The sequence below is a fragment of the Poromitra crassiceps genome (genome assembly GCF_964638095.1).
Source record: "Poromitra crassiceps genome assembly, chromosome: 9".
Lineage (NCBI taxonomy): Eukaryota > Metazoa > Chordata > Actinopteri > Beryciformes > Melamphaidae > Poromitra > Poromitra crassiceps.
Window position 1 is genome coordinate 17915805 of NC_139630.1, and position 25000 is coordinate 17940804.

At 45.7% G+C, this 25000-nt stretch overlaps 1 protein-coding gene across 1 annotated transcript in view; it reads left to right on the plus strand.

The window, feature by feature from the left end:
• LOC310782196 (DNA (cytosine-5)-methyltransferase 3A-like) overlaps nt 1-25000 on the plus strand; it is a gene marked incomplete at both ends in the record, with an annotated part of 119659 nt that overhangs the window by 79840 nt on the left and 14819 nt on the right. The window contains 9 exons of the mRNA XM_083642882.1: nt 8371-8574; nt 11681-11839; nt 14056-14325; nt 14367-15266; nt 17712-17868; nt 19310-19474; nt 19591-19635; nt 20092-20171; nt 21187-21299. Of these exons, the coding sequence (XP_083499008.1) occupies nt 8371-8574; nt 11681-11839; nt 14056-14325; nt 14367-15266; nt 17712-17868; nt 19310-19474; nt 19591-19635; nt 20092-20171; nt 21187-21299 (2093 nt within the window). The remainder of the gene's footprint in view (nt 1-8370; nt 8575-11680; nt 11840-14055; nt 14326-14366; nt 15267-17711; nt 17869-19309; nt 19475-19590; nt 19636-20091; nt 20172-21186; nt 21300-25000) is intronic.

A 25000-nucleotide genomic window follows, 5' to 3' on the forward strand; every position in this document is an offset into this window, starting at 1 on the left:
GCACTTGTGCCTCTCCCCTGTCACCCTTCTCTGTCTCTCTCTGAAACCAGGCCTATTCAGTGCGCCAGTGCTCTTCTGCCTCTGAGTCACCCTTCTCTCTCTCTCTCTGACTCCCTCGCTCAAACAGACACAACACATAGCAGCACCCAGCTTCCCATAGGAAATAGCAGTTGTAAGTTTACTGCCTGTGAATGTCCACTCCCAGCATGCAATTGGGTCCTCCATTTCGCTACTAAATAGAGCCGAAATAGATATAAAAGGTAGATCTAAAATAATGTGTAATGGTAAGACAACCTGCAATTGTCGAACATTTCAATATTGGACCAAATAAAACATGAAATGAAACACCACCCTATGTGAAACATATATGTCCTCTTGAGCCTATATATACCCTGTGTGGATTTAACGTGATTTAGGTAAGTGACAGCGGAACGCGCTTCGGAAGCTTCTACTGTCATCTGCTATACTGTGATGTGCGCTCCAATAACTTCGCCCTACTCCACATTTAGTTTTACAATAAAAACACATTTATGCAATGACTTTACATAATGTAGGGTATATTTATGTGCATCATTCTACCTGCAGCAGGGGAGATAAAACGATATCTTTCTGGACAAACTTTCACCAATCTAATAGGCTATATTTTTCTAGCTGATGCGTTTAGTACATTATTTTCACTTTGATCTTGCTATAGTGTAGCGTATTTACATGCTTGCAGTATTGAAACTGCAGTTAGATTGGTTTGAGAAGCATAATAATATGGAATAATAGCCTATAATGCAGACAGACAGGCTGGATGAAGGGGGGGGGGGGGGGGGGGCAGAGCGTTTGGCTTTCGTCTGGTTTTGCGGGATCACTGGAATTGGAGCTAAAAAGGCAAGCGTGCGATTCGTTTATTGCACTTATCCAATGAGCATGACGGTGCATAATTTTACGCCTAAAAGGCGTGGTTGTAATGCTTTGGGCTGCATCTAGCGCCAGCACGACGATATCAAGTGCGCCTTTCCACGCCCACTGCTTTGATCTGCGCCTGCCGCTCGGCCTAGAAACTGCGCCGATGCAACGATAGGGGCCTAGATACCAAGCAGGCCAGGCCGATACGGGCCGACGCGCGTGCCGGCGTCCCAAAAATTTGGGCCGTTTAAAGCTCAATTTGGGCCGTTTGAAGCCAGATTTGGGCCGTTTGAAGCCCAATTTGGGTCGTTTAAAGCCAGATTTGGGCCGTTTGAAGCCCAATTTGGGCCATTTGAAGCCCAATTTGGGCCAAGTCAAATTTTACAATGAGATGCACCCACTTTACCCCTGAATAAAGTAATAAAACCACTAGTAAACCAGTAGGCGGCGCCTGGCCTGCTGTTCAGTGAGTGGCCTGACTGGCACAATTTTTTTTTTTTTTTTTTTGCAGGCCAGGCCAGGCCACCGGGCATTTGCCCGACGTGCCCGATTATGCAGTCCGTGCCTGATCTTGTTGATTCTTTTGTTTTTTGGTAGGTAGCTGAATGCGCGATTCAATTCCAGCGTGGCATCATGGCGGCTTTGTTTACACCTGATGACCTACTGACATACTTCCTTGTAGTGCAGGTTAATTAACTTATGAATGAACTCTTAGCTTGCTTATTAGCCACACGTAGTTCATGATAATGGGGTGCGAATTTAATAATAATAATAATAAAAAAAAAAAAAAAAAATTTTTAAATATTCCAAAACATCTCGCGGGCCGGATGAAACCTGCCCGCGGGCCGGATCCGGCCCGCGGGCCATATCTCTGACATCCCTGGTCTACTGTGTAGGCTGCAGTGAGAAAACACTGTCGATGTGCTTGCCTAACGTTAAATGCCGACCGGGTACAGCCATCGGCTCCTCGCAGCAGCAGTAACGCTCGCTATGAACATGTAACTGAAGTCGGCCGCAGTGTAGCTTCTGAATGTTGCCAAGCGTGTGTCGCGTGTGCAGGCACGTCAGAGTTTCTGAGAAGACTATCGTTTCTAACTGATTACATGGAGCGCTCAGCGGGAAGCGTCACCAACATTTCCACTCTAGAGGGTGGTTTCAAAATGTGTCGTTTCCTAAGCGCGAATTCGCCGTCGCCATCTTAACGGGAGGCACTGACGATAAAATAATTCCCCGTTTCCATAGGAAACCGTCCTCGTGTAAAGTGCCCCACAGTCTCTGCATTTATCCCATCCAGGCTTGTCCTCCCTCCAGGGGGCAGCCAGGAGCAGTGGGCAGCTTTCTTGTGTACAGGGGACCATCTTTAAACATTGTATATATATATATATATATATATATATCAATGAAAATTTCCCCGATTTTCTACTCCTCATCCGTGATTACTGTCATCAGAGGCTCTACCAGGCTCATTTTTAAAGCTGTAGTGAAGATACTTACAGTACGGATTACCCCCCACAGGTCGGCATGCAAGTGAACCCCAGATTAATTGCTAATTTAAGTTAAATTAAGTGAAATACAGTTTAACTGCTGCTATTACTTTTTGAAAGTGTAACAATTAGTTGCAGTGAAACGAGACAGATGCGTCACGTTACGTTCGGGCGAGTGAGTGACATCCCGTATAGGCTGTGAAGCTCGGGCATTTTCACTGGTGTAACTGTGAAACTGTGCATGCTTGTCATCAGTGAAATAGATCACAAGATTGTGGTGTTTATGCAACTCGCGGCGATGCTGCCTGGCTGCAGCTTGTCTGCCTTCCCCTCGAACAACACAGAGAAAGCTCCACTCGCTGTGAGGAACTGCCAGGGTGTGTTCAAACTGTAAAACGGTGTGCACCATTTGCTACGGTTGCCAAGTTGTTTCCTCCACGATTCAAAGCACCGCTGTTTCCGTTTGAATACTGGTCAGTCAGTGGTTCTCAACCTATGGTACGGGTACCCCACGGGACTCAGCTCCCTCTCATACTCGAGGCTGAGGGCTGAACCAGCTGTCTCTTTGCCTGTCTGTAGCATAGGCCTGTAACCAATCACATAGTGCTGAGGGCGGGACACTGAGCAAGACTACAGAGACAGACAGGAGAGGTTTCTGCATCAGAGTCAAAGTAGCAAATAATTGTATTTTTATAAAAAAAAAAAGAGTACGGTAGATAATTAGGCTACGACTTTTTTTTTAATTCATATTCTTGTTTCTATGTAGCCTATACCACTATGATGAGAACATCTGCACTGTTTGTATAGCCTATTTGAATGTTTTTTTTCATTAATCAAAGTAGCACATTTGAAAAATTATTTAAAAAAAATAGCTGATCCAAAAAATTGTCCAATCTGTGAGTTTTGTGATCTGTTGCACTACTAGTGGTCTAAATACATGAAACTGGAATTGTGCCCCTTTTTATTTCATAGATAATATCATTAGATATTTTAATGATATATTGACTGCTGAACTGGAAATGTCCGCAATTTTCATTTCAGAAATCTGCTCACTTTACTCTAGTATATCCAGCACATCTGTGAGGCCCCCTAGACCTCTATTTCACCCAGGGAAGAGCAGCCACACACCGGCTGTTTACAACAGACAACATCAAAGCTTTCACACACTGGATGTAGCTTCAATCACTATTGTGTTCTATCAGTTGGTGACACAGAGCCGCTCTCTCTCTCTCTCTCTCTCTCTCTCTCTCTCGCTCTCTCTGTCTCTCTCTCTCTCTCTCTCTCTCTCTCTCGCTCTCTCTGTCTCTCTCTTCTCTCTCTGTCTCTCTCTCTCTCTCTCTCGCTCTCTGTCTCTCTCTCTCCCCCTCTCTCTCTCTCTCTCTCTCTCTCGCTCTCTCTCTCTGTCTCTCTCTCTCTCCCCATCTCTTCCTGTCTGTATTATTCTCCTCAATTCCATAATGTTATCTCACACATAATCCTATTTACTCTGTCTTCTTCCCCTCTCTGCCTCCTTCCTGAACCCATTGAACTGACCCCGCCCCCCCACCCCCACCCACTTCCTGTTTAGAGGAACAATTAAAGGATTGTTCCAGCAGCCTGGATGTAGAGCGGTCAGCAGCACATCAGCTGGACAGAGCCACACAACACATCAGCTGGACAGAGCCACACAACACATCAGCTGGACAGAGACACACAACACATCAGCTGGACAGAGACACACAACACATCAGCTGGACAGAGACACACAACACATCAGCTGGACAGAGACACACAACACATCAGCTGGACAGAGCCACACAACACATCAGCTGGACAGAGACACACAACACATCAGCTGGACAGAGCCACACAACACATCAGCTGGACAGAGCCACACAACACATCAGCTGGGCAGAGCCATAGAATACATCAGTTATGGGACGTGGTCCCCACGCCATTAATATGTGGTCCAAAACGATGGGCCGGTGTGACATTTCCAGGGTTGGGGAGTAACGGAATAGACATATTTCAAATACAGTATTTCAAATATGAGTAACTGTATTCCATGACAGTTACAGTTTAAATTGGTGGTATACGTTCAGGCGATGCCTCGTCAGAGACGCATCATAGCTGGGGGGCGTGGTCAGCGTGGGGGGAAACCACCTGACCTCGTCATAGACGCATCATAGCTGGGGGGCGTGGTCAGCGTGGGGGAAAACCACCTGACCTTGTCATAGACGCATCATAGCTGGGGGGCGTGGTCAGCATGGGGGAAACCACCTGACCTCGTCATAGACGCATCATAGCTGGGGGGGCGTGGTCAGCGTGGGGAAAACCACCTGACCTTGTCATAGACGCATCATAGCTGGGGGGCGTGGTCAGCGTGGGGGAAAACCACCTGACCTTGTCATAGACGCATCATAGCTGGGGGGCGTGGTCAGCATGGGGGAAACCACCTGACCTCGTCATAGACGCATCATAGCTGGGGGGGCGTGGTCAGCGTGGGGAAAACCACCTGACCTTGTCATAGACGCATCATAGCTGGGGGGCGTGGTCAGCGTGGGGGAAAACCACCTGACCTTGTCATAGACGCATCATAGCTGGGGGGCGTGGTCAGCGTGGGGGAAACCCCCTGACCTCGTCATAGACGCATCATAGCTGGGGGGCGTGGTCAGCGTGGGGGGAACCCCCTGACCTCGTCATAGACGCATCATAGCTGGGGGGGCGTGGTCAGCGTGGGGGAAACCACCTGACCTCGTCATAGACGCATCATAGCTGGGGGGCGTGGTCAGCGTGGGGGGAACCCCCTGACCTCGTCATAGACGCATCATAGCTGGGGGGGGCGTGGTCAGCGTGGGGGAAACCACCTGACCTCGTCATAGACGCATCATAGCTGGGGGGCGTGGTCAGCGTGGGGAAAACCACCTGACCGTCACGACAGCACCTTTCTGCCAACCCGGCATTCCCACAGACTGACTGCATCTGTTCTGAATACACCTACTGTCTTTTGGTTGTTCACTTTTTCATCATATCATTTGTTTGCATTTGCATGTAATGTATATACATACCAGACATTAGGGCTGCCACTAACGTGATTATTTTCATAATCGATTACTCTGTCGATTATTTTCTCGATTAATCGATTAGTTGTTTGGTCTATAAAATGTCAGAAAATGGTAGCAAATGACAATCAGTGTTTCCCAAAGTCCAAGATGACGCCCTCAAATGTCTTGTTTTTGTCCACAACTCAAAGATAATATCAGTTTACTGTCATACAGGAGTAAAAAAAAAAACAGAAAATATTCACATTTCAGAAGCTGGAATCAGAGAATTTGATTAATTGATTATCAAAATAGTTGTCGATTAATCTTTTGACGATGGACTAATGGATGAATGGTGGCAGCTCTACCAGACATACCAGGTTAGACTTTCAGCACAATTCTAACATACATAATACAAGAAATTCAGATCACCTTAAAACCTCTTGCATTGCCCCGTAACACGGGCGTTACATTTCTGATTATTTGCTGTTTATCTGTCATTAACGTGATGAATTAGGTGGTTAATTCTGAACAATGCTGTTCATGCTACAGACCAAATTAATCGTCTAAATCTTGCGCATCGAACCATGTCTTCCTTTTTCGGATCAGATCAACACAGCAGAAGTTATAGCTGTCTTTGTACAAAGACAAAGACAACATTTCAGATTATTTGGCTTTTTCAAATGGCTTTTTGGAAATCCGCCTAGGTATCTCCCTACAAAAACCACTGCCAAATACTCATGTTTTGGTATTTTTTCATCTTCTTTGAGTTGGGATGTGGTAAGGCCTGTGGCTATGTCTCCATTGGGTTTCTAGCCATAAATACAACAACCACATGTAACTGTTTACACTCTAAAAGTGTTTTTTATTCTAGGCGAGAATCAACCACTGTGTTTGAGCTGGTGTTACTCAGGGTCAGTAACACATAGAGTCATTCTGACACTTGGACCAGACACTTCAAAGTCTTACCTTTCAGAAAAGGTCAGGCAGTTGTCTGTAACCCTAGCGGTTCAGCCACAGTAAGCATTTTAGTTTGGGTATGTCGTTTTCACCATTTTCTTCAGAAATAGGTGGCTTTAGAAGAGGACTCTTTCAAATCTAAACTTAGAATCTCCCACCCTGATGAGTCACACAGCCCACATACACCTCACACTGCCTCTCATTGTCTATTTGCTTATACTTCTAGTGACATATTATTTCATATATATTCTCTAATATATCTTTTGAGTGATACTGTGTATGTATTTATGCACGCTCGGAGACTCTGGAGACTTCTTCTTCTGTGGTGTTTTATGGCAATTGGCATCCTTTATGTTGCATTACCGCCTCCTTCTGGATTTATCCATCCACTGTTTCCTTACATTCTCTTCTTCCTTCCTCTTCCGACCAGACTCTGGAGACGATGCGCCATAGTGTTGTGGGATTGGGCAATTGAAGGCACCATTATCCCTGCTGAACATTGTACACTCTTTGTGACCATGAGCCAATCGAATTACAGCAAAGCAAATGGCAGGCTCCTGATTGGCTCTACACAAAGATGTCCCTATCGTTGCATCGGCGCTGTTTCTAGGCCGAACGCCTGGCGCAGCTCAAATCAGTGGGCGTGGACCAGCGCACTTGATATCGTCGTGCTGGCGCTAGACGCAGCCTCAACCATTACAACCACGCCTTTTAAGCGTAAAATTATGCACCGTCATGCTCATTGGATAACTGCAATAAACGAATCGCACGCTTGCCTTTTTAGCTCCAATTCCAGTGATCCCGCAAAACCAGACGAAAGCCAAACGCTCTGCCCCCCCCCCCCCCCCTCCCTTCATCCAGTCGGTCTGTCTGCATTATAGGCTATTATTCCATATTATTATGCTTCTCAAACCAATCTAACTGCAGTTTCAATACTGCAAGCATGTAAATACGCTACACTATAGCAAGATCAAAGTGAAAATAATGTTCTAAACGCATCAGCTAGAAAAATATAGCCTATTAGATTGGTGAAAGTTTGTCCAGAAAGATATCATTTTCTCTCGCCTGCTGCAGGAAGGATGATGCACATAAATATAGCCTACATTATGTAAAGTCATTGCATAAATGTGTTTTTATTGTAAAACTAAATGTGGAGTAGGGCCAAGTTATTGGAGCGGACATCACAGTATAGTAGATGACAGTAGAAGCTTCCGAAGCGCGTTCCGCTGTCACTTATCTAAATCACGTTAAATCCACACAGGGTATATATAGGCTCAAGAGGACATATATGTTTCACATAGGGTGGTGTTTCATTTCGCTGTTTTATTTGGTCCAATATTGAAATGTTGTACAATTGCAGGTTGTCTTACCATTACACATTATTTTAGATCTACCTTTTATATCTATTTCGGCTCATTTGGTTGCTATTTAGTAGCGAAATGGAGGACCCAATTGCATGCTGGGACAGGGACATTCACAGGCAGTAAACTTACAACTGCTATTTCCTATGGGAAGCTGGGTGCTCACTGCTGCTATGTGTTGTGTCTGTCTGAGCGAGGGAGTCAGAGAGAGAGAGAGAAGGGTGACAGAGAAGCGGCAGAAGAGCACTGGCGCACTGAATAGGCCTGGTTTCAGAGAGAGACAGAGAAGGGTGACAGGGGAGAGGCAGCAGAAGAGCACTGGCGCACTGAATAGGCCTGGTTTTCAAAGGCGCAAAGCGCTAAATTTACGGCAGGTGCGAAGATAGCAGTACGCCGAGATTTAAGGCCGACACGCCCACTTTGGCCCATTCTGGGACTGCGCCACGCCCATTCGGCCTAAAGCGCATTTGGCAGCGTAAAGCCATATTGATATCGTCCCAAAACAGGCGCAAGGCACGTTTTTTTGCATTTAAGGCCCGTTTTAGCGCCGAAGGCCTGTGGGAGAATAGGGCCCGTAGCATCCAAACTTCCTTGCCATTCCTTTTGTTAATTGCTCATTGATTGACACAGGCCTCTGTGCTTCCTTCACAGGCAGAGAGGCGGGCTTACCGCGAGGCTGAGATGAGCATGATGGACGACCTGTCAGAGGGCGACTTTCAGAAAGAGGAGGAGCCAGCCAGCCCAGCCCCTCCCCCTCCCCAGCAACACACAGACCCCGCCTCTCCGACAGTCGCCGTGACACCAGAACCTGTTGCCAGGGCACACCAGCCCAGGCCCAGAGATGTGGAGTACCAGGTAAAACATCTAATACTTGTACCTTAAAGGGACAACTTACCCTAAAATCCAAAATACATATTTTTCTCTCGCCTTTAGTGCTATTTATCCACCTAGATCTTTTTGGTGTGAGTTGCAGAGTTCTGGAGATATCGGCCATAGATATGTAATACAATGGAACTGCATGGCGCTGGGCTTGTGGTGTTCAAAGCGCCAGAAAATACATTTGAAAAACTCAACAGCGATGTCTCTTTCCAGAAATCATGACCCTGTTAACTTACTCAAGATAATCCACAGACCCTGTTGTGAGCAGTCTCATGTAGTACTCAGGCCCATCCTTACTTTATGCGTTCACATCACGCAAACACTTTCTAAACTTTCTCACACACTAAGATGCCTGGGAAAATATTGTTCTCACACACTGAAGCTAACTTCACACTAGGTGCTCCGAGACAAACAACCCCAGATTAGAGACAAATCACGTTAGCTCGGTGCAAATCCACGCTCGCTTGTTAAGTGTGAACTGTCCACAGACGTGAGCAGAGACGTCCCTGATGAGCTGAGGTTCCACAGATATCTAGTCTGCTAAATATATAAACGGCCTGGGTGATGTGTGCTGTCTGCAGCACGCTACAAACAGGCAAGTGGTCTGACAGAGGAGGCCATTCTCACAAACTGCTGTCCCACCATCATTGTTTTTGTAAATTAGCATTCAAGTAGAAATCGGGGGTGGCGCTGTGGCGCCCGCAGGCCACGTTCAGAAAAATGTTAAAAAAAAAAAAAAAAAAATACACAAACAAGACAAAACAGACAAACAGGCTCAGACACAGGGGAAAGAAAGGAAAAACAAAAAAATATAATTAGAAAAATTTATTTTTTATTTGTTTTTCTCCTCCCTTCCCACAATAACACACAAATGTAGAAAATAATTGGTTTAACAATGCATACGTTTTAAAAACGTTTATTGTCTGTGTATAATTTATTGTCTGTGTATAATTTATTGTCTGTGTAGAATTAATTATTGATGAACTATTTCGATCCGCCTGGGCTGGGGTCAAAGTTTAGTTTTACGTTACGTCACTACGTCATTCACTCTGCGACAGTGTGACTGCCAGCTGCCAATGATTATATCAGTTGGTTAAGCTAAATGATGGAAAGCAAGAACAATGGCAGAAAAGCGAAAGAAAAAAGATTACCAATTTCAAGAGGAGTGGGAGGAAGAGTTCTTCTTCACAACAGTGAAAGAAAAGACTGTGGGCCCTATTCTCCCACAAGCCTTCGGCGCTAAAACGGGCCTTAAACGCAAAAAAACGTGCCTTGCGCCTGTTTTGGGACGATATCAATATGGCTTTAGGCTGCCAAATGCGCTTTAGGCCGAATGGGCGTGGCGCAGTCCCAGAATGGGCCAAAGTGGGCGTGTCGGCCTTAAATCTCGGCGTACTGCTATCTTCGCACCTGCCGTAAATTTAGCGCTTTGCGCCTTTGAAAACCAGGCCTATTCAGTGCGCCAGTGCTCTTCTGCTGCCTCTCCCCTGTCACCCTTCTCTGTCTCTCTCTGAAACCAGGCCTATTCAGTGCGCCAGTGCTCTTCTGCCGCTTCTCTGTCACCCTTCTCTCTCTCTCTCTGACTCCCTCGCTCAGACAGACACAACACATACTGTAGCAGCACCCAGCTTCCCATAGGAAATAGCAGTTGTAAGTTTACTGCCTGTGAATGTCCCTGTCCCAGCATGCAATTGGGTCCTCCATTTCGCTACTAAATAGCAACCAAATGAGCCGAAATAGATATAAAAGGTAGATCTAAAATAATGTGTAATGGTAAGACAACCTGCAATTGTAGAACATTTCAATATTGGACCAAATAAAACATCGAAATGAAACACCACCCTATGTGAAACATATATGTCCTCTTGAGCCTATATATACCCTGTGTGGATTTAACGTGATTTAGATAAGTGACAGAGGAACGCGCTTCGGAAGCTTCTACTGTCATCTGCTATACTGTGATGTCCGCTCCAATAACTTGGCCCTACTCCACATTTAGTTTTACAATAAAAACACATTTATGCAATGACTTTACATAATGTAGGCTATATTTATGTGCATCATCCTTCCTGCAGCACGCGAGAGAAAATGATATCTTTCTGGACAAACTTTCACCAATCTAATAGGCTATATTTTTCTAGCTGATGCGTTTAGAACATTATTTTCACTTTGATCTTGCTATAGTGTAGCGTATTTACATGCTTGCAGTATTGAAACTGCAGTTAGATTGGTTTGAGAAGCATAATAATATGGAATAATAGCCTATAATGCAGACAGACAGACTGGATGAAGGGAGGGGGGGGGGGCAGAGCGTTTGGCTTTCGTCTGGTTTTGCGGGATCACTGGAATTGGAGCTAAAAAGGCAAGCGTGCGATTCGTTTATTGCAGTTATCCAATGAGCATGACGGTGCATAATTTTACGCTTAAAAGGCGTGGTTGTAATGGTTGAGGCTGCGTCTAGCACCAGCACGACGATATCAAGTGCGCTGGTCCACGCCCACTGATTTGAGCTGGGCCAGGCGCTCGGCCTAGAAACAGCGCCGATGCAACGATAGGGACCTGTATGTCTCGATTAAATGCATAATACTCACTATTTAAAGGTAAATCGAGCAAATTTCAACAGGTAGCCCCCCACATGACTCTCTACCCTTCAGGTAGCCCTCGACCTCAAAAAGGTTGGTGACCCCTGAGCTAGTGTGTAGGAGCTAGTGTGTAGGAGCTAGTGTGTAACATGCCTCGGCCAATACTGAGTGTTCATGTAGGAGAAATTTGAGTGGATTGAGTCTCGCTCCCTCAAAAGCTTTCCATTAGAAATGATGACTTGAGAGATGGAACTTTACAGTTGCATTACCCTCATATGACCTGAGGTGAAACTGGACTCTCCTGTGCTGACTGCCACATTCTGTGTGTGTGTGTGTGTGCGTGTGTGTGTGTGTGTGTGTGTGTGTGTGTGTGTGTGTGTGTGTGTGTGCGTGCGTGCGTGCGTGTGTGCGTGTGCGTGTGCGTGTGCGTGCGCGTGCGCGTGCGTGTGTGCGTGTGCGTGTGCGTGTGTGTGTGTGTGTGTGTGTGTGTGTGTGAGCAGGACGGCAGGGGCTTTGTGATTGGTGCGCTGGTGTTCGGTAAGCTGCGGGGGTTCTCCTGGTGGCCTGGCAGGATCGTGTCCTGGTGGATGAGTGGGCGGAGTCGAGCTGCAGAGGGCACCCGCTGGGTCATGTGGTTCGGAGACGGCAAGTTCTCCGTGGTGAGTACCAACACCCTCCGCCATTTTGATTTAGGGGACCTACTGGGACAACGTTTGCCCCCACTGTCTGGGAAAAACGGGGGCACTTAAAACATAGTAATTAGTGCATAAATTTGCTCAAGCGTAGTTTCTGTGTGAGTGTGTTCTTCTTCGTCATCTTCTGGCAACCAGCCTGTAGTTTCTGAGTGTGTGTGTGTGTTAGAGATGAAAATTAAAAGTAAACGAATGAAAATAAAATAAGAGTTTCTTAGAGGCAATCCTTGCCCCTTGCTCATGGTTTTTAGGGGCATTCTGAGATTTCTTGGGGCATTTTTCCCCCTGGCTAAATTCCTACAGTGAACTGAACTGAACTGATTGGATTTGGAGTTCAGTCATGCTACATACTACCAACAAGTTAGAATGTATGAGCTGGCCTTGGTTAAACTCCACTCTTGGAGGCACTTACTCTGTTATACATCATCTATCTGTGATGTTTCATCATGCACCCCCCCCAGAATTCCTTTCAACAGCCCCAGAAGGGCTATGACTTGTTGTTTTGAATCAAAGGCAAGCATAACGGCATATCTACTGTAAATAAATATATATAGCTTATACATATAGTAAATATAGCTACATAGTAAATATATATATAGTAAATATAGCTTATACATATAGTAAATATAGCTACATAGTAAATATATATATAGCTTATACATATAGTAAATATAGCTACATAGTAAATATATATATAGTAAATATAGCTTATACATATAGTAAATATAGCTACATAGTAAATATATATATAGCTTATACATATAGTAAATATAGCTACATAGTAAATATATATATAGTAAATATAGCTTATGTTCAAAATACATACTACAGCATGCACTGGGACGCGTCATCAGTGATGTTAGCTGGGGTCATAAGGTGTTTCGGGTCTGACAACATCATACACCCTCGCCCAGTAGACCCAGCCGAGGCCGATAAGGACTCCGACCCGCGTCCCAGAAGCAGCCGCTCACGGATCAGCCTTCCTACTCTGTCTGCAATGTTGCCCGCGGAAGGGCTGATCACGCCCAATCCGCTGCAATAGAGCTGGAGGCTCAGGCCCTGTGGGTTTCTCCCGGCCGCGCTCCTCCTCGCTTATACATACCTAGTAAATATAGCTACATAGTAAATATATATAATATATATAGTAAATATAGCTAATATATAGTAAATATAGCTACATAGCCAACTTGTTTGTGAATGTCTGTGATTGTAGCTGCACTCCTTACTCAAATCATAAGTCTTGTGGCTGCATTGCATTCTGGTCCCTACTCGAGCTCAACAGTCACATGACACAGGGCTGGCAGTCACATGACATAGAGCTGGGCAGTATATGGATATCGTGATATGAGACTATATATATCATCTTAGATTTTGGATATCGTGACATGGCATAAGTGTTGTATTTTCCTGCTTTTAAAGGCTGCATTTCAGCAAGATGATAACTGTTCTTTCTCTTAGGCCTAATTGTCTGCACCCACTTAGTCATTATATACACATTACTGATGATTATTGATCCAAAAGCTCATGGTGTAAATATTTAGTGAAAGCAGCAATAAACATGTAAGTCTTGTTTTAATAAAGTGCCTGTGATGTTTCACATGTGGCTTTCACTTACAACTGAACATTTAGCCCACTTTGTATGGAGAACACAGAGATAGAGTATTTGTGTATCAACATTCAGCCTGAACATATCCAGATAGGGTTTTTGGTCCATCATCGCCCAGCCTTAACGTAACACCTCGGTTCCGGAAGAATATTTTCCCATTCATATTCTAATGGCTGCCGTTTAAGACGCTGGTCCCGCCCACTGCCGCTCAGAGTGCTCTCCTAATTGGCTGAAACGCTTTGTCGCTGATTGGCCAAAAATGCCGGAACGGATTATGGCAGGAGTCCCCAATTACTTTTCACCAAGGGCCACATTTTGCTGAGGGCCGGGGGCTGGGGGCCGAACGGCAACGGCCGGCACGAAAAATGTGGAGCATTTGAAGGCAGGTTTAGAGGAATAACTCTTCCGGAACCAAAGGTGACATCACCATGTCATGTGACTGTTGAGCTCTACTTCAGGGCCCTAAATCACCTGCAGCAGGAATGTAGGTGGGATGGTTTTGTGTTTGCCTGCTTTAATCCCATGATTTGCTGCCATCACATGTTGTCTTCACATTCCTGACTGTGTCTGTTTGCAGGTTTGCGTGGAGAAGCTGATGCCTCTGAGCTCCTTCTCCTCTGCCTTCCACCAGCCCACCTACAACAAGCAGTCCATGTACCGTAAAGCCATTTACGAGGCTCTGCAGGTAAACTACAACAAGCAGTCCATGTACCGCAAAGCCATTTACGAGGCTCTGCAGGTAAACAACAACAAGCAGTCCATGTACCGTAAAGCCATTTACGAGGCTCTGCAGGTAAACTACAACAAGCAGTCCATGTACCGTAAAGCCATTTACGAGGCTCTGCAGGTAAACTACAACAAGCAGTCCATGTACCAAACAACAAGCAGTCCATGTACCGCAAAGCCATTTACGAGGCTCTGCAGGTAAACTACAACAAGCAGTCCATGTACCGTAAAGCCATTTACGAGGCTCTGCAGGTAAACTACAACAAGCAGTCCATGTACCGCAAAGCCATTTACGAGGCTCTGCAGGTAAACTACAACAAGCAGTCCATGTACCGTAAAGCCATTTACGAGGCTCTGCAGGTAAACTACAACAAGCAGTCCATGTACCGTAAAGCCATTTACGAGGCTCTGCAGGTAAACAACAACAAGCAGTCCATGTACCGTAAAGCCATTTACGAGGCTCTGCAGGTAAACTACAACAAGCAGTCCATGTACCGTAAAGCCATTTACGAGGCTCTGCAGGTAAACTACAACAAGCAGTCCATGTACCGCAAAGCCATTTACGAGGCTCTGCAGGTAAACTACAACAAGCAGTCCATGTACCGTAAAGCCATTTACGAGGCTCTGCAGGTAAACTACAACAAGCAGTCCATGTACCGTAAAGCCATTTACGAGGCTCTGCAGGTAAACTACAACAAGCAGTCCATGTACCGTAAAGCCATTTACGAGGCTCTGCAGGTAAACTACAACAAGCAGTCCATGTACCGTAAAGCCATTTACGAGGCTCTGCAGGTAAACTACAACAAGCAGTCCATGTACCGTAAAGCCATTTACGAGGCTCTGCAGGTAAACTACAACAAGCAGTCCATGTACCGTAAAGCCATTTACGAGGCTCTGCAGGTAAACTACAACAAGCAGTCCATGTACCGTAAAGCCATTTACGAGGCTCTGCAGGTAAACTACAACAAGCAGTCCATGTACCGTAAAGCCATTTACGAGGCTCTGCAGGTAAACTACAACAAGCAGTCCATGTACCGTAAAGCCATTTACGAGGCTCTGCAGGTAAACAACAACAAGCAGTCCAGGGTGGGGGGTGAAGGTATTATTATTATGTATGAGAATGCATTTCTCCATCGAGATTTTCAAGTGGGACATGAGTCGGACCAAGTTGGACCCGCTGACCAGGCTCGAGGGTTTGTCATTATAGAGACCTGACCAGGCTCCAGGGTTTGTCATTATAGAGACCTGACCAGGCTCGAGGGTTTGTCATTATAGAGACCTGACCAGGCTCGAGGGTTTGTCATTATAGACACCTGACCAGGCTCCAGGGTTTGTCATTATAGAGACCTGACCAGGCTCAAGGGTTTGTCATTATAGAGACCTGACCAGGCTCGAGGGTTTGTCATTATAGACACCTGACCAGGCTCCAGGGTTTGTCATTATAGACACCTGACCAGGCTCCAGGGTTTGTCATTATAGACACCTGACCAGGCTCCAGGGTTTGTCATTATAGACACCTGACCAGGCTCCAGGGTTTGTCATTATAGAGACCTGACCAGGCTCCAGGGTTTGTCATTATAGAGACCTGACCAGGCTCCAGGGTTTGTCATTATAGAGACCTGACCAGGCTCCAGGGTTTGTCATTATAGACACCTGACCAGGCTCCAGGGTTTGTCATTATAGACACCTGACCAGGCTTGAGGGTTTGTCATTATAGACACCTGACCAGGCTCCAGGGTTTGTCATTATAGACACCTGACCAGGCTTGAGGGTTTGTCATTATAGACACCTGACCAGGCTCGAGGGTTTGTCATTATAGACACCTGACCAGGCTCGAGGGTTTGTCATTATAGACACCTGACCAGGCTTGAGGGTTTGTCATTATAGACACCTGACCAGGCTCCAGGGTTTGTCATTATAGACACCTGACCAGGCTCGAGGGTTTGTCATTATAGACACCTGACCAGGCTCGAGGGTTTGTCATTATAGACACCTGACCAGGCTTGAGGGTTTGTCATTATAGACACCTGACTAGGCTCGAGGGTTTGTCATTATAGACACCTGACCAGGCTTGAGGGTTTGTCATTATAGACACCTGACCAGGCTCCAGGGTTTGTCATTATAGACACCTGACCAGGCTCCAGGGTTTGTCATTATAGACACCTGACCAGGCTCCAGGGTTTGTCATTATAGACACCTGACCAGGCTCCAGGGGTTGTCATTATAGACACCTGACCATGCTCCAGGGGTTGTCATTATAGACACCTGACCAGGCTCCAGGGTTTGTCATTATAGACACCTGACCAGGCTCCAGGGTTTGTCATTATAGACACCTGACCAGGCTTGAGGGTTTGTCATTATAGACACCTGACCAGGCTCCAGGGTTTGTCATTATAGACACCTGACCAGGCTCCAGGGTTTGTCATTATAGACACCTGACCAGGCTCCAGGGTTTGTCATTATAGACACCTGACCAGGCTCCAGGGTTTGTCATTATAGACACCTGACCAGGCTCCAGGGTTTGTCATTATAGACACCTGACCAGGCTCCAGGGTTTGTCATTATAGACACCTGACCAGGCTCGAGGGTTTGTCATTATAGAGACCTGACCAGGCTCCAGGGTTTGTTATTATAGAGACCTGACCAGGCTCCAGGGTTTGTCATTATAGACACCTGACCAGGCTCCAGGGTTTGTCATTATAGAGACCTGACCAGGCTCCAGGGTTTGTCATTATAGAGACCTGACCAGGCTCCAGGGTTTGTCATTATAGACACCTGACCAGGCTCCAGGGTTTGTCATTATAGAGACCTGACCAGGCTCCAGGGTTTGTCATTATAGACACCTGACCAGGCTCGAGGGTTTGTCATTATAGACACCTGACCAGGCTCGAGGGTTTGTCATTATAGACACCTGACCAGGCTCCAGGGTTTGTCATTATAGAGACCTGACCAGGCTCCAGGGTTTGTCATTATAGACACCTGACCAGGCTCCAGGGTTTGTCATTATAGAGACCTGACCAGGCTCCAGGGTTTGTCATTATAGACACCTGACCAGGCTCCAGGGTTTGTCATTATAGACACCTGACCAGGCTCCAGGGTTTGTCATTATAGACACCTGACCAGGCTCCAGGGTTTGTCATTATAGACACCTGACCAGGCTCCAGGGTTTGTCATTATAGAGACCTGACCAGGCTCCAGGGTTTGTCATTATAGACACCTGACCAGGCTCCAGGGTTTGTCATTATAGAGACCTGACCAGGCTCCAGGGTTTGTCATTATAGACACCTGACCAGGCTCCAGGGTTTGTCATTATAGACACCTGACCAGGCTCCAGGGTTTGTCATTATAGAGACCTGACCAGGCTCCAGGGTTTGTCATTATAGACACCTGACCAGGCTCCAGGGTTTGTCATTATAGACACCTGAGATTGGAAACAGAATTGATCAAATCCCAACACCTTAAATTAATCGTGTGTGTGTGGTGTGTGTGTGTGTGTGTGTTTGGCAGGAGGCCAGTAAACGGGCAGGTAGGCCTCTCCCGTCCTCTCCCGATGCGAGCGATGATGCAGAGAGCCAGGGGGTGGAGCGTCAGACCAGACAGATGATAGAGTGGGCCATGACCGGCTTCCTACCCAGCGGCCCACAAGGACTGGACCCTTCAGAGGGTAGACACACACACACAGAATCACACACACACACACACACACACACACACGCATGCACGCACGCACGCACACACACACACACACACACACACAGACACACACACACACACACACACACACACACAGACACACACACACACACACGCACGCACACACACGCACACACACACACACACACACACACACACACACACACACAGACACACACACACACACACAGACACACACACACACACACACAGGTCACAGCAACCTACATTGTAAGCTGGCCTCTGTCTTTCATAAAGACACACTCATACACATGCTGTACATCATTCGGTCCAACGCACACCCAGTGTCTTTCACCTCCATATGACACAATAGTCGTGTTTCCATCAATGTCTTTTCTATGCACATTTTGAAGTATCGCATTAGAAACGTTTTTAGGCTCGTTTGAGGTGGGGTTTTTGCCTTCATCTAAAAACTGTTAAAGGGATAGTTCAGATTTTTTTGATGTAGGGCTATATGAGGTACTTATGGATAGTAGGGATGTTCATCAATTGTCGAAAATCGATAATTGATCGTTAAGGATTGGAATCGATCCTGTGGCATTTGGATCGATTTTTTAATTATTAAAAAAATAAAAAAAATAAAATTGGGGACTAGGTTTGGGTGGAATTCGTTCCTCCTCGCCCCACTCCATTGCACAGCCGACTAACGTGAGGTGGAGCTTCATATAGTCTCTAGTTTTCTGGCTGGGCACGGGCCTTTGTGCCAACAAAACTGTTGTAAACATGAGAAATTCACACCGGCATGCGCCGGGGACAGCAGTGTTGGAGAGGAGACACATTGAAATAAAGAGTTCATTGAGGAGAACACGTTGTCTTTCGTATTTTCTGCCATAGGCATTCATTTTGTAAAAAAAATAAAATATTGATGGATAGTCAGTGAACAGTCGAATGCATCCAGCATGCTCCCTGTTAGGAGCAGCGGAGCAGCTCTTACTTTAAAACATCATTTTTGCTACCTTAAAGAAGGCTCACCTAAACAGCGCTGAAGATTGTCAAAATATAGCGTGCATGTCCACTGACATTGTTTAGGTGAGCTTTCTTTTAGGTGGCTACATTATGTTTTTGCTCATGAACCCCGGTCACAGAAGCAGAGAGCTCCGTTTCACTGTCAGAGCTGCTGCTAACTGGGAGCATGCTGGACACAATCTACTGTGTGTTGGCCACTAAACTATCGATAAGTTACCTCATACAACCCCACGTCAAAAAATCCAAACTATCCCTTTAATGTACAAACAGCTGGAAACAGCTTTTTCAAATAAGTTCTGACGTAGCAAACACTTAACTCACATGACTGATCAGCTGACCCTGAGTCTCTCGTCACATGACTGATCAGCTGACCCCGAGTCTGGTCACATGACTGATCAACAGCTGTCCTATGCCCCTCCCCACAGAGGAACAAAACCCGTATAAGGAGGACCACACTGGGTCCTTATACCCAGAGATGTGGGCGGAGCCTGAAGCAGCATATACGCCACCCCCTGCCAAGAAACCCCGCAAGAACTCGGCCGATAAGGCCAAGATCAGAGAGAGAGAGGTGATCGACGAAGGGACCAGAGGTGAAAACGCGCCCACTACATTGACTGTGACTGACTACGTACGTGTTCCTGGCTTCATGTGAGCGTGTGCTGATCTGCAAAATGACCACGCTGCTCTTCTCATGTGTTGTTTTCAGAGAGACTCATCTGTGAGATCAAGGAGAAGACCAGGAACATAGAAGGTACGAGAAGGTCGAAATCTGACCGTTTGGAGCACCTGGTGAAGTCTGCGTGAACTGAGCGCAGCCTTCAGCAAATACGCCAATGAATGTACAGTGAGCGTCGTTAACTCCCGCAGGACTTAACGATGCTCTTATCGCTATTTTCTTACCTTGATAATTGCCCATTGTGTTTACATGCGTGTGGTAATTTACATAAGAATAACAAGAGTTTTATTTTGAAAGCCCTGAAGCAGAAGTACCTACTTTTACATTCTAGCTGACTTGACGCTGGTTCACTAAATGGCAATTTAGTTTAGTGTGTAGTTTAGTGTGAACTTGCACAACACGGGTATTGTGGGGCAACAAAAAATCCTACTTATTGCCCCTTTAAATGCCTTGATAATGCAGTCAGAGGGCTGACAGGAGGTGAAAAGTGGTAGCGTGAACGTCTCCTGTCGTCTGTCTGTGTGTGTTCAGATATCTGCATCTCCTGCGGGAGCCTCAACGTCTCTCTGGAACATCCTCTCTTCAACGGAGCCATGTGCCAGGGCTGCAAGGTGAGATACCTACTGTACCCCAAACCCACTTTCCACTGCCAAATGCTGAACACATATTGATTGGTTGAACATTTTTATTTTGACCATGTAAAAATAAAAAACTGATAAAAACAAAATAACAATAAAATTTGAGATAAACAATAAACCTATACAACAAACTAAATAAACAAACGCTCATATAAATACAAATAAAAAATGTAGGAAGAGGTATACAGTACACTTATTTATTCCTACCCCTTTCTCAACTACTCATCCATAAACTCATGCCATTTATAAACAACTATCCCAATACCAACCCAAATATCCACCCGGTGTAAATAAAATAAAACTTAAACAATGAACATAAGCATTCCTCATCGTAGACTGTTTTAACTTGACAACAAACATTCTGAATTGACCCTAGCTTACTTCCTGTTCTTAAAGGAACACTCCGCCCATTTTCAACCAGCTTTGTATCATTAGAACATCAGTAGTATATCAGAAAACTGTAAATGGTTTTGAAGTCTGTCATTTAATTTGACAGTTATTGAGTGTTAAAGTGTGGACCAGTGACATCACTGGTCCACACTAACTCAAATGAATAACTCATTAACTCAAATCAACTCTCAAACTGTAAACGGTTTTGAAGTCATTCATCTAGTTTGACAGTTATTGAGAGTTGATTTGAGTTAATGAGTTATTAATTTGAGTTAGTGTGGACCAGTGATGTCACTGGTCCACACTTTAACACTCAATAACTGTCAAATTAAATGACAGACTTCAAAACAGTTTACAGTTTTCTGATATACTACTGATGTTCTAATGATACAAAGCTGGTTGAAAATGGGCAGAGTGTTCCTTTAACGTGATTTATGCTGGTACTTTGTTTTCGAAATCATTGCACAAATCCACTGTTTGAAATAGACATACAGTACTCTTTATAACTCCTCCATGCACACAGGCCCTGCTCACACAGACACAGCAGCAGTCATCTTGCCTCTGGTTATACTCTTCTTCATGTTTTGTCCCCGGGCAGAACTGTTTCCTGGAATGTGCCTACCAGTACGACGACGACGGCTACCAGTCCTACTGCACCATCTGCTGTGGAGGCAGGGAAGTGCTCATGTGTGGCAACAACAACTGCTGCAGGTCAGTAGAGGGCTGTATGCCTTATCAAAGAGTCTGCAGGTCAGTAGAGTGCTATATGCCTTATCAAAGAGTCTGCAGGTCAGTAGAGTGCTGTATGCCTTATCAAAGAGTCTGCAGGTCAGTAGAGTGCTGTACGCCTTATCAAAGAGTCTGCAGGTCAGTAGAGTGCTATATGCCTTATCAAAGAGTCTGCAGGTCAGTAGAGTGCTGTATGCCTTATCAAAGAGTCTGCAGGTCAGTAGAGTGCTGTATGCCTTATCAAAGAGTCTGCAGGTCAGTAGAGTGATATATGCCTTATCAAAGAGTCTGCAGGTCAGTAGAGTGCTGTATGCCTTATCAAAGAGTCTGCAGGTCAGTAGAGTGCTGTATGCCTTATCAAAGAGTCTGCAGGTCAGTAGAGTGCTGTATGCCTTATCAAAGAGTCTGTAGGTCAGTAGAGTGCTGTATGCCTTATCAAAGAGTATGTAGGTCAGTAGAGTGCTGTATGCCTCATCAAAGAGTCTGCAGGTCAGTAGAGTGCTGTATGCCTTACCAAAGAGTCTGCAGGTCAGTAGAGTGCTGTATGCCTTATCAAAGAGTCTGTAGGTCAGTAGAGTGCTATATGCCTTATCAAAGAGTCTGCAGGTCAGTAGAGTGCTGTATGCCTTATCAAAGAGTCTGCAGGTCAGTAGAGTGCTGTATGCCTTATCAAAGAGTCTGCAGGTCAGTAGAGTGCTGTATGCCTTATCAAAGAGTCTGCAGGTCAGTAGAGTGCTGTATGCCTTATCAAAGAGTCTGCAGGTCAGTAGAGTGCTGTATGCCTTATCAAAGAGTCTGCAGGTCAGTAGAGTGCTATATGCCTTATCAAAGAGTCTGTAGGTCAGTAGAGTGCCATATGCCTTATCAAAGAGTCTGTAGGTCAGTAGAGTGCTATATGCCTCATCAAAGAGTCTGCAGGTCAGTAGAGTGCTGTATGCCTTATCAAAGAGTCTGCAGGTCAGTAGAGTGCTGTATGCCTTATCAAAGAGTCTGCAGGTCAGTAGAGTGCTGTATGCCTTATCAAAGAGTCTGCAGGTCAGTAGAGTGCTGTATGCCTTATCAAAGAGTCTGCAGGTCAGTAGAGTGCTGTACGCCTTATCAAAGAGTCTGCAGGTCAGTAGAGTGCTATATGCCTTATCAAAGAGTCTGCAGGTCAGTAGAGTGCTGTATGCCTTATCAAAGAGTCTGCAGGTCAGTAGAGTGCTGTACGCCTTATCAAAGAGTATGCAGGTCAGTAGAGTGCTGTACGCCTTATCAAAGAGTCTGCAGGTCAGTAGAGTGCTGTACGCCTTATCAAAGAGTCTGCAGGTCAGTAGAGTGCTGTACGCCTTATCAAAGAGTCTGCAGGTCAGTAGAGTGCTGTACGCCTTATCAAAGAGTCTGCAGGTCAGTAGAGTGCTGTACGCCTTATCAAAGAGTCTGCAGGTCAGTAGAGTGCTGTACGCCTTATCAAAGAGTCTGCAGGTCAGTAGAGTGCTGTATGCCTTATCAAAGAGTCTGTAGGTCAGTAGAGTGCTGTACGCCTTATCAAAGAGTCTGCAGGTCAGTAGAGTGCTGTACGCCTTATCAAAGAGTCTGCAGGTCAGTAGAGTGCTGTACGCCTTATCAAAGAGTCTGCAGGTCAGTAGAGTGCTGTATGCCTTATCAAAGAGTTTGCAGGTCAGTAGAGTGCTGTATGCCTTATCAAAGAGTCTGCAGGTCAGTAGAGTGCTGTATGCCTTATCAAAGAGTCTGCAGGTCAGTAGAGTGCTGTACGCCTTACCAAAGAGTCTGCAGGTCAGTAGAGTGCTGTACGCCTTATCAAAGAGTCTGCAGGTCAGTAGAGTGCTGTATGCCTTATCAAAGAGTCTGCAGGTCAGTAGAGTGCTGTACGCCTTATCAAAGAGTCTGCAGGTCAGTAGAGTGCTGTACGCCTTATCAAAGAGTCTGCAGGTCAGTAGAATGCTGTACGCCTTATCAAAGAGTATGCAGGTCAGTAGAGTGCTGTACGCCTTATCAAAGAGTCTGCAGGTCAGTAGAGTGCTGTATGCCTTATCAAAGAGTCTGCAGGTCAGTAGAGTGCTGTATGCCTTATCAAAGAGTCTGCAGGTCAGTAGAGTGCTGTACGCCTTATCAAAGAGTCTGCAGGTCAGTAGAGTGCTGTACGCCTTATCAAAGAGTCTGCAGGTCAGTAGAGTGCTGTACGCCTTATCAAAGAGTCTGCAGGTCAGTAGAGTGCTGTACGCCTTATCAAAGAGTCTGCAGGTCAGTAGAGTGCTGTATGCCTTATCAAAGAGTCTGCAGGTCAGTAGAGTGCTGTACGCCTTATCAAAGAGTCTGCAGGTCAGTAGAGTGCTGTACGCCTTATCAAAGAGTCTGCAGGTCAGTAGAGTGCTGTACGCCTTATCAAAGAGTCTGTAGGTCAGTAGAGTGCTGTACACCTTATCAAAGAGTCTGCAGGTCAGTAGAGTGCTGTATGCCTTATCAAAGAGTCTGCAGGTCAGTAGAGTGCTGTATGCCTTATCAAATAGTCTGCAGGTCAGTAGAGTGCTATATGCCTTATCAAAGAGTCTGCAGGTCAGTAGAGTGCTGTATGCCTTATCAAAGAGTCTGTAGGTCAGTAGAGTGCTGTACGCCTTATCAAATAGTCTGCAGGTCAGTAGAGTGCTGTATGCCTTATCAAAGAGTCTGCAGGTCAGTAGAGTGCTGTACGCCTTATCAAAGAGTCTGCAGGTCAGTAGAGTGCTGTACGCCTTATCAAAGAGTCTGCAGGTCAGTAGAGTGCTGTACGCCTTATCAAAGAGTCTGCAGGTCAGTAGAGTGCTGTATGCCTTATCAAAGAGTCTGCAGGTCAGTAGAGTGCTGTACGCCTTATCAAAGAGTCTGCAGGTCAGTAGAGTGCTATACGCCTTATCAAAGAGTCTGCAGGTCAGTAGAGTGCTGTACGCCTTATCAAAGAGTCTGCAGGTCAGTAGAGTGCTGTATGCCTTATCAAAGAGTCTGCAGGTCAGTAGAGTGCTGTATGCCTTATCAAAGAGTCTGCAGGTCAGTAGAGTGCTATATGCCTTATCAAAGAGTCTGTAGGTCAGTAGAGTGCTGTACGCCTTATCAAAGAGTCTGCAGGTCAGTAGAGTGCTGTACGCCTTATCAAAGAGTCTGCAGGTCAGTAGAGTGCTGTATGCCTTATCAAAGAGTCTGCAGGTCAGTAGAGTGCTGTATGCCTTATCAAAGAGTCTGCAGGTCAGTAGAGTGCTGTATGCCTTATCAAAGAGTCTGCAGGTCAGTAGAGTGCTGTATGCCTTATCAAAGAGTCTGCAGGTCAGTAGAGTGCTGTACGCCTTATCAAAGGGCCTGCAGGTCAGTAGAGTGCTGTACGCCTTATCAAAGAGTCTGCAGGTCAGTAGAGTGCTGTATGCCTTATCAAAGAGTCTGCAGGTCAGTAGAGTGCTGTATGCCTTATCAAAGAGTCTGCAGGTCAGTAGAGTGCTATATGCCTTATCAAAGAGTCTGCAGGTCAGTAGAGTGCTATATGCCTTATCAAAGAGTCTGCAGGTCAGTAGAGTGCTGTATGCCTTATCAAAGAGTCTGCAGGTCAGTAGAGTGATATATGCCTTATCAAAGAGTCTGCAGGTCAGTAGAGTGCTGTATGCCTTATCAAAGAGTCTGCAGGTCAGTAGAGTGCTATATGCCTTATCAAAGAGTCT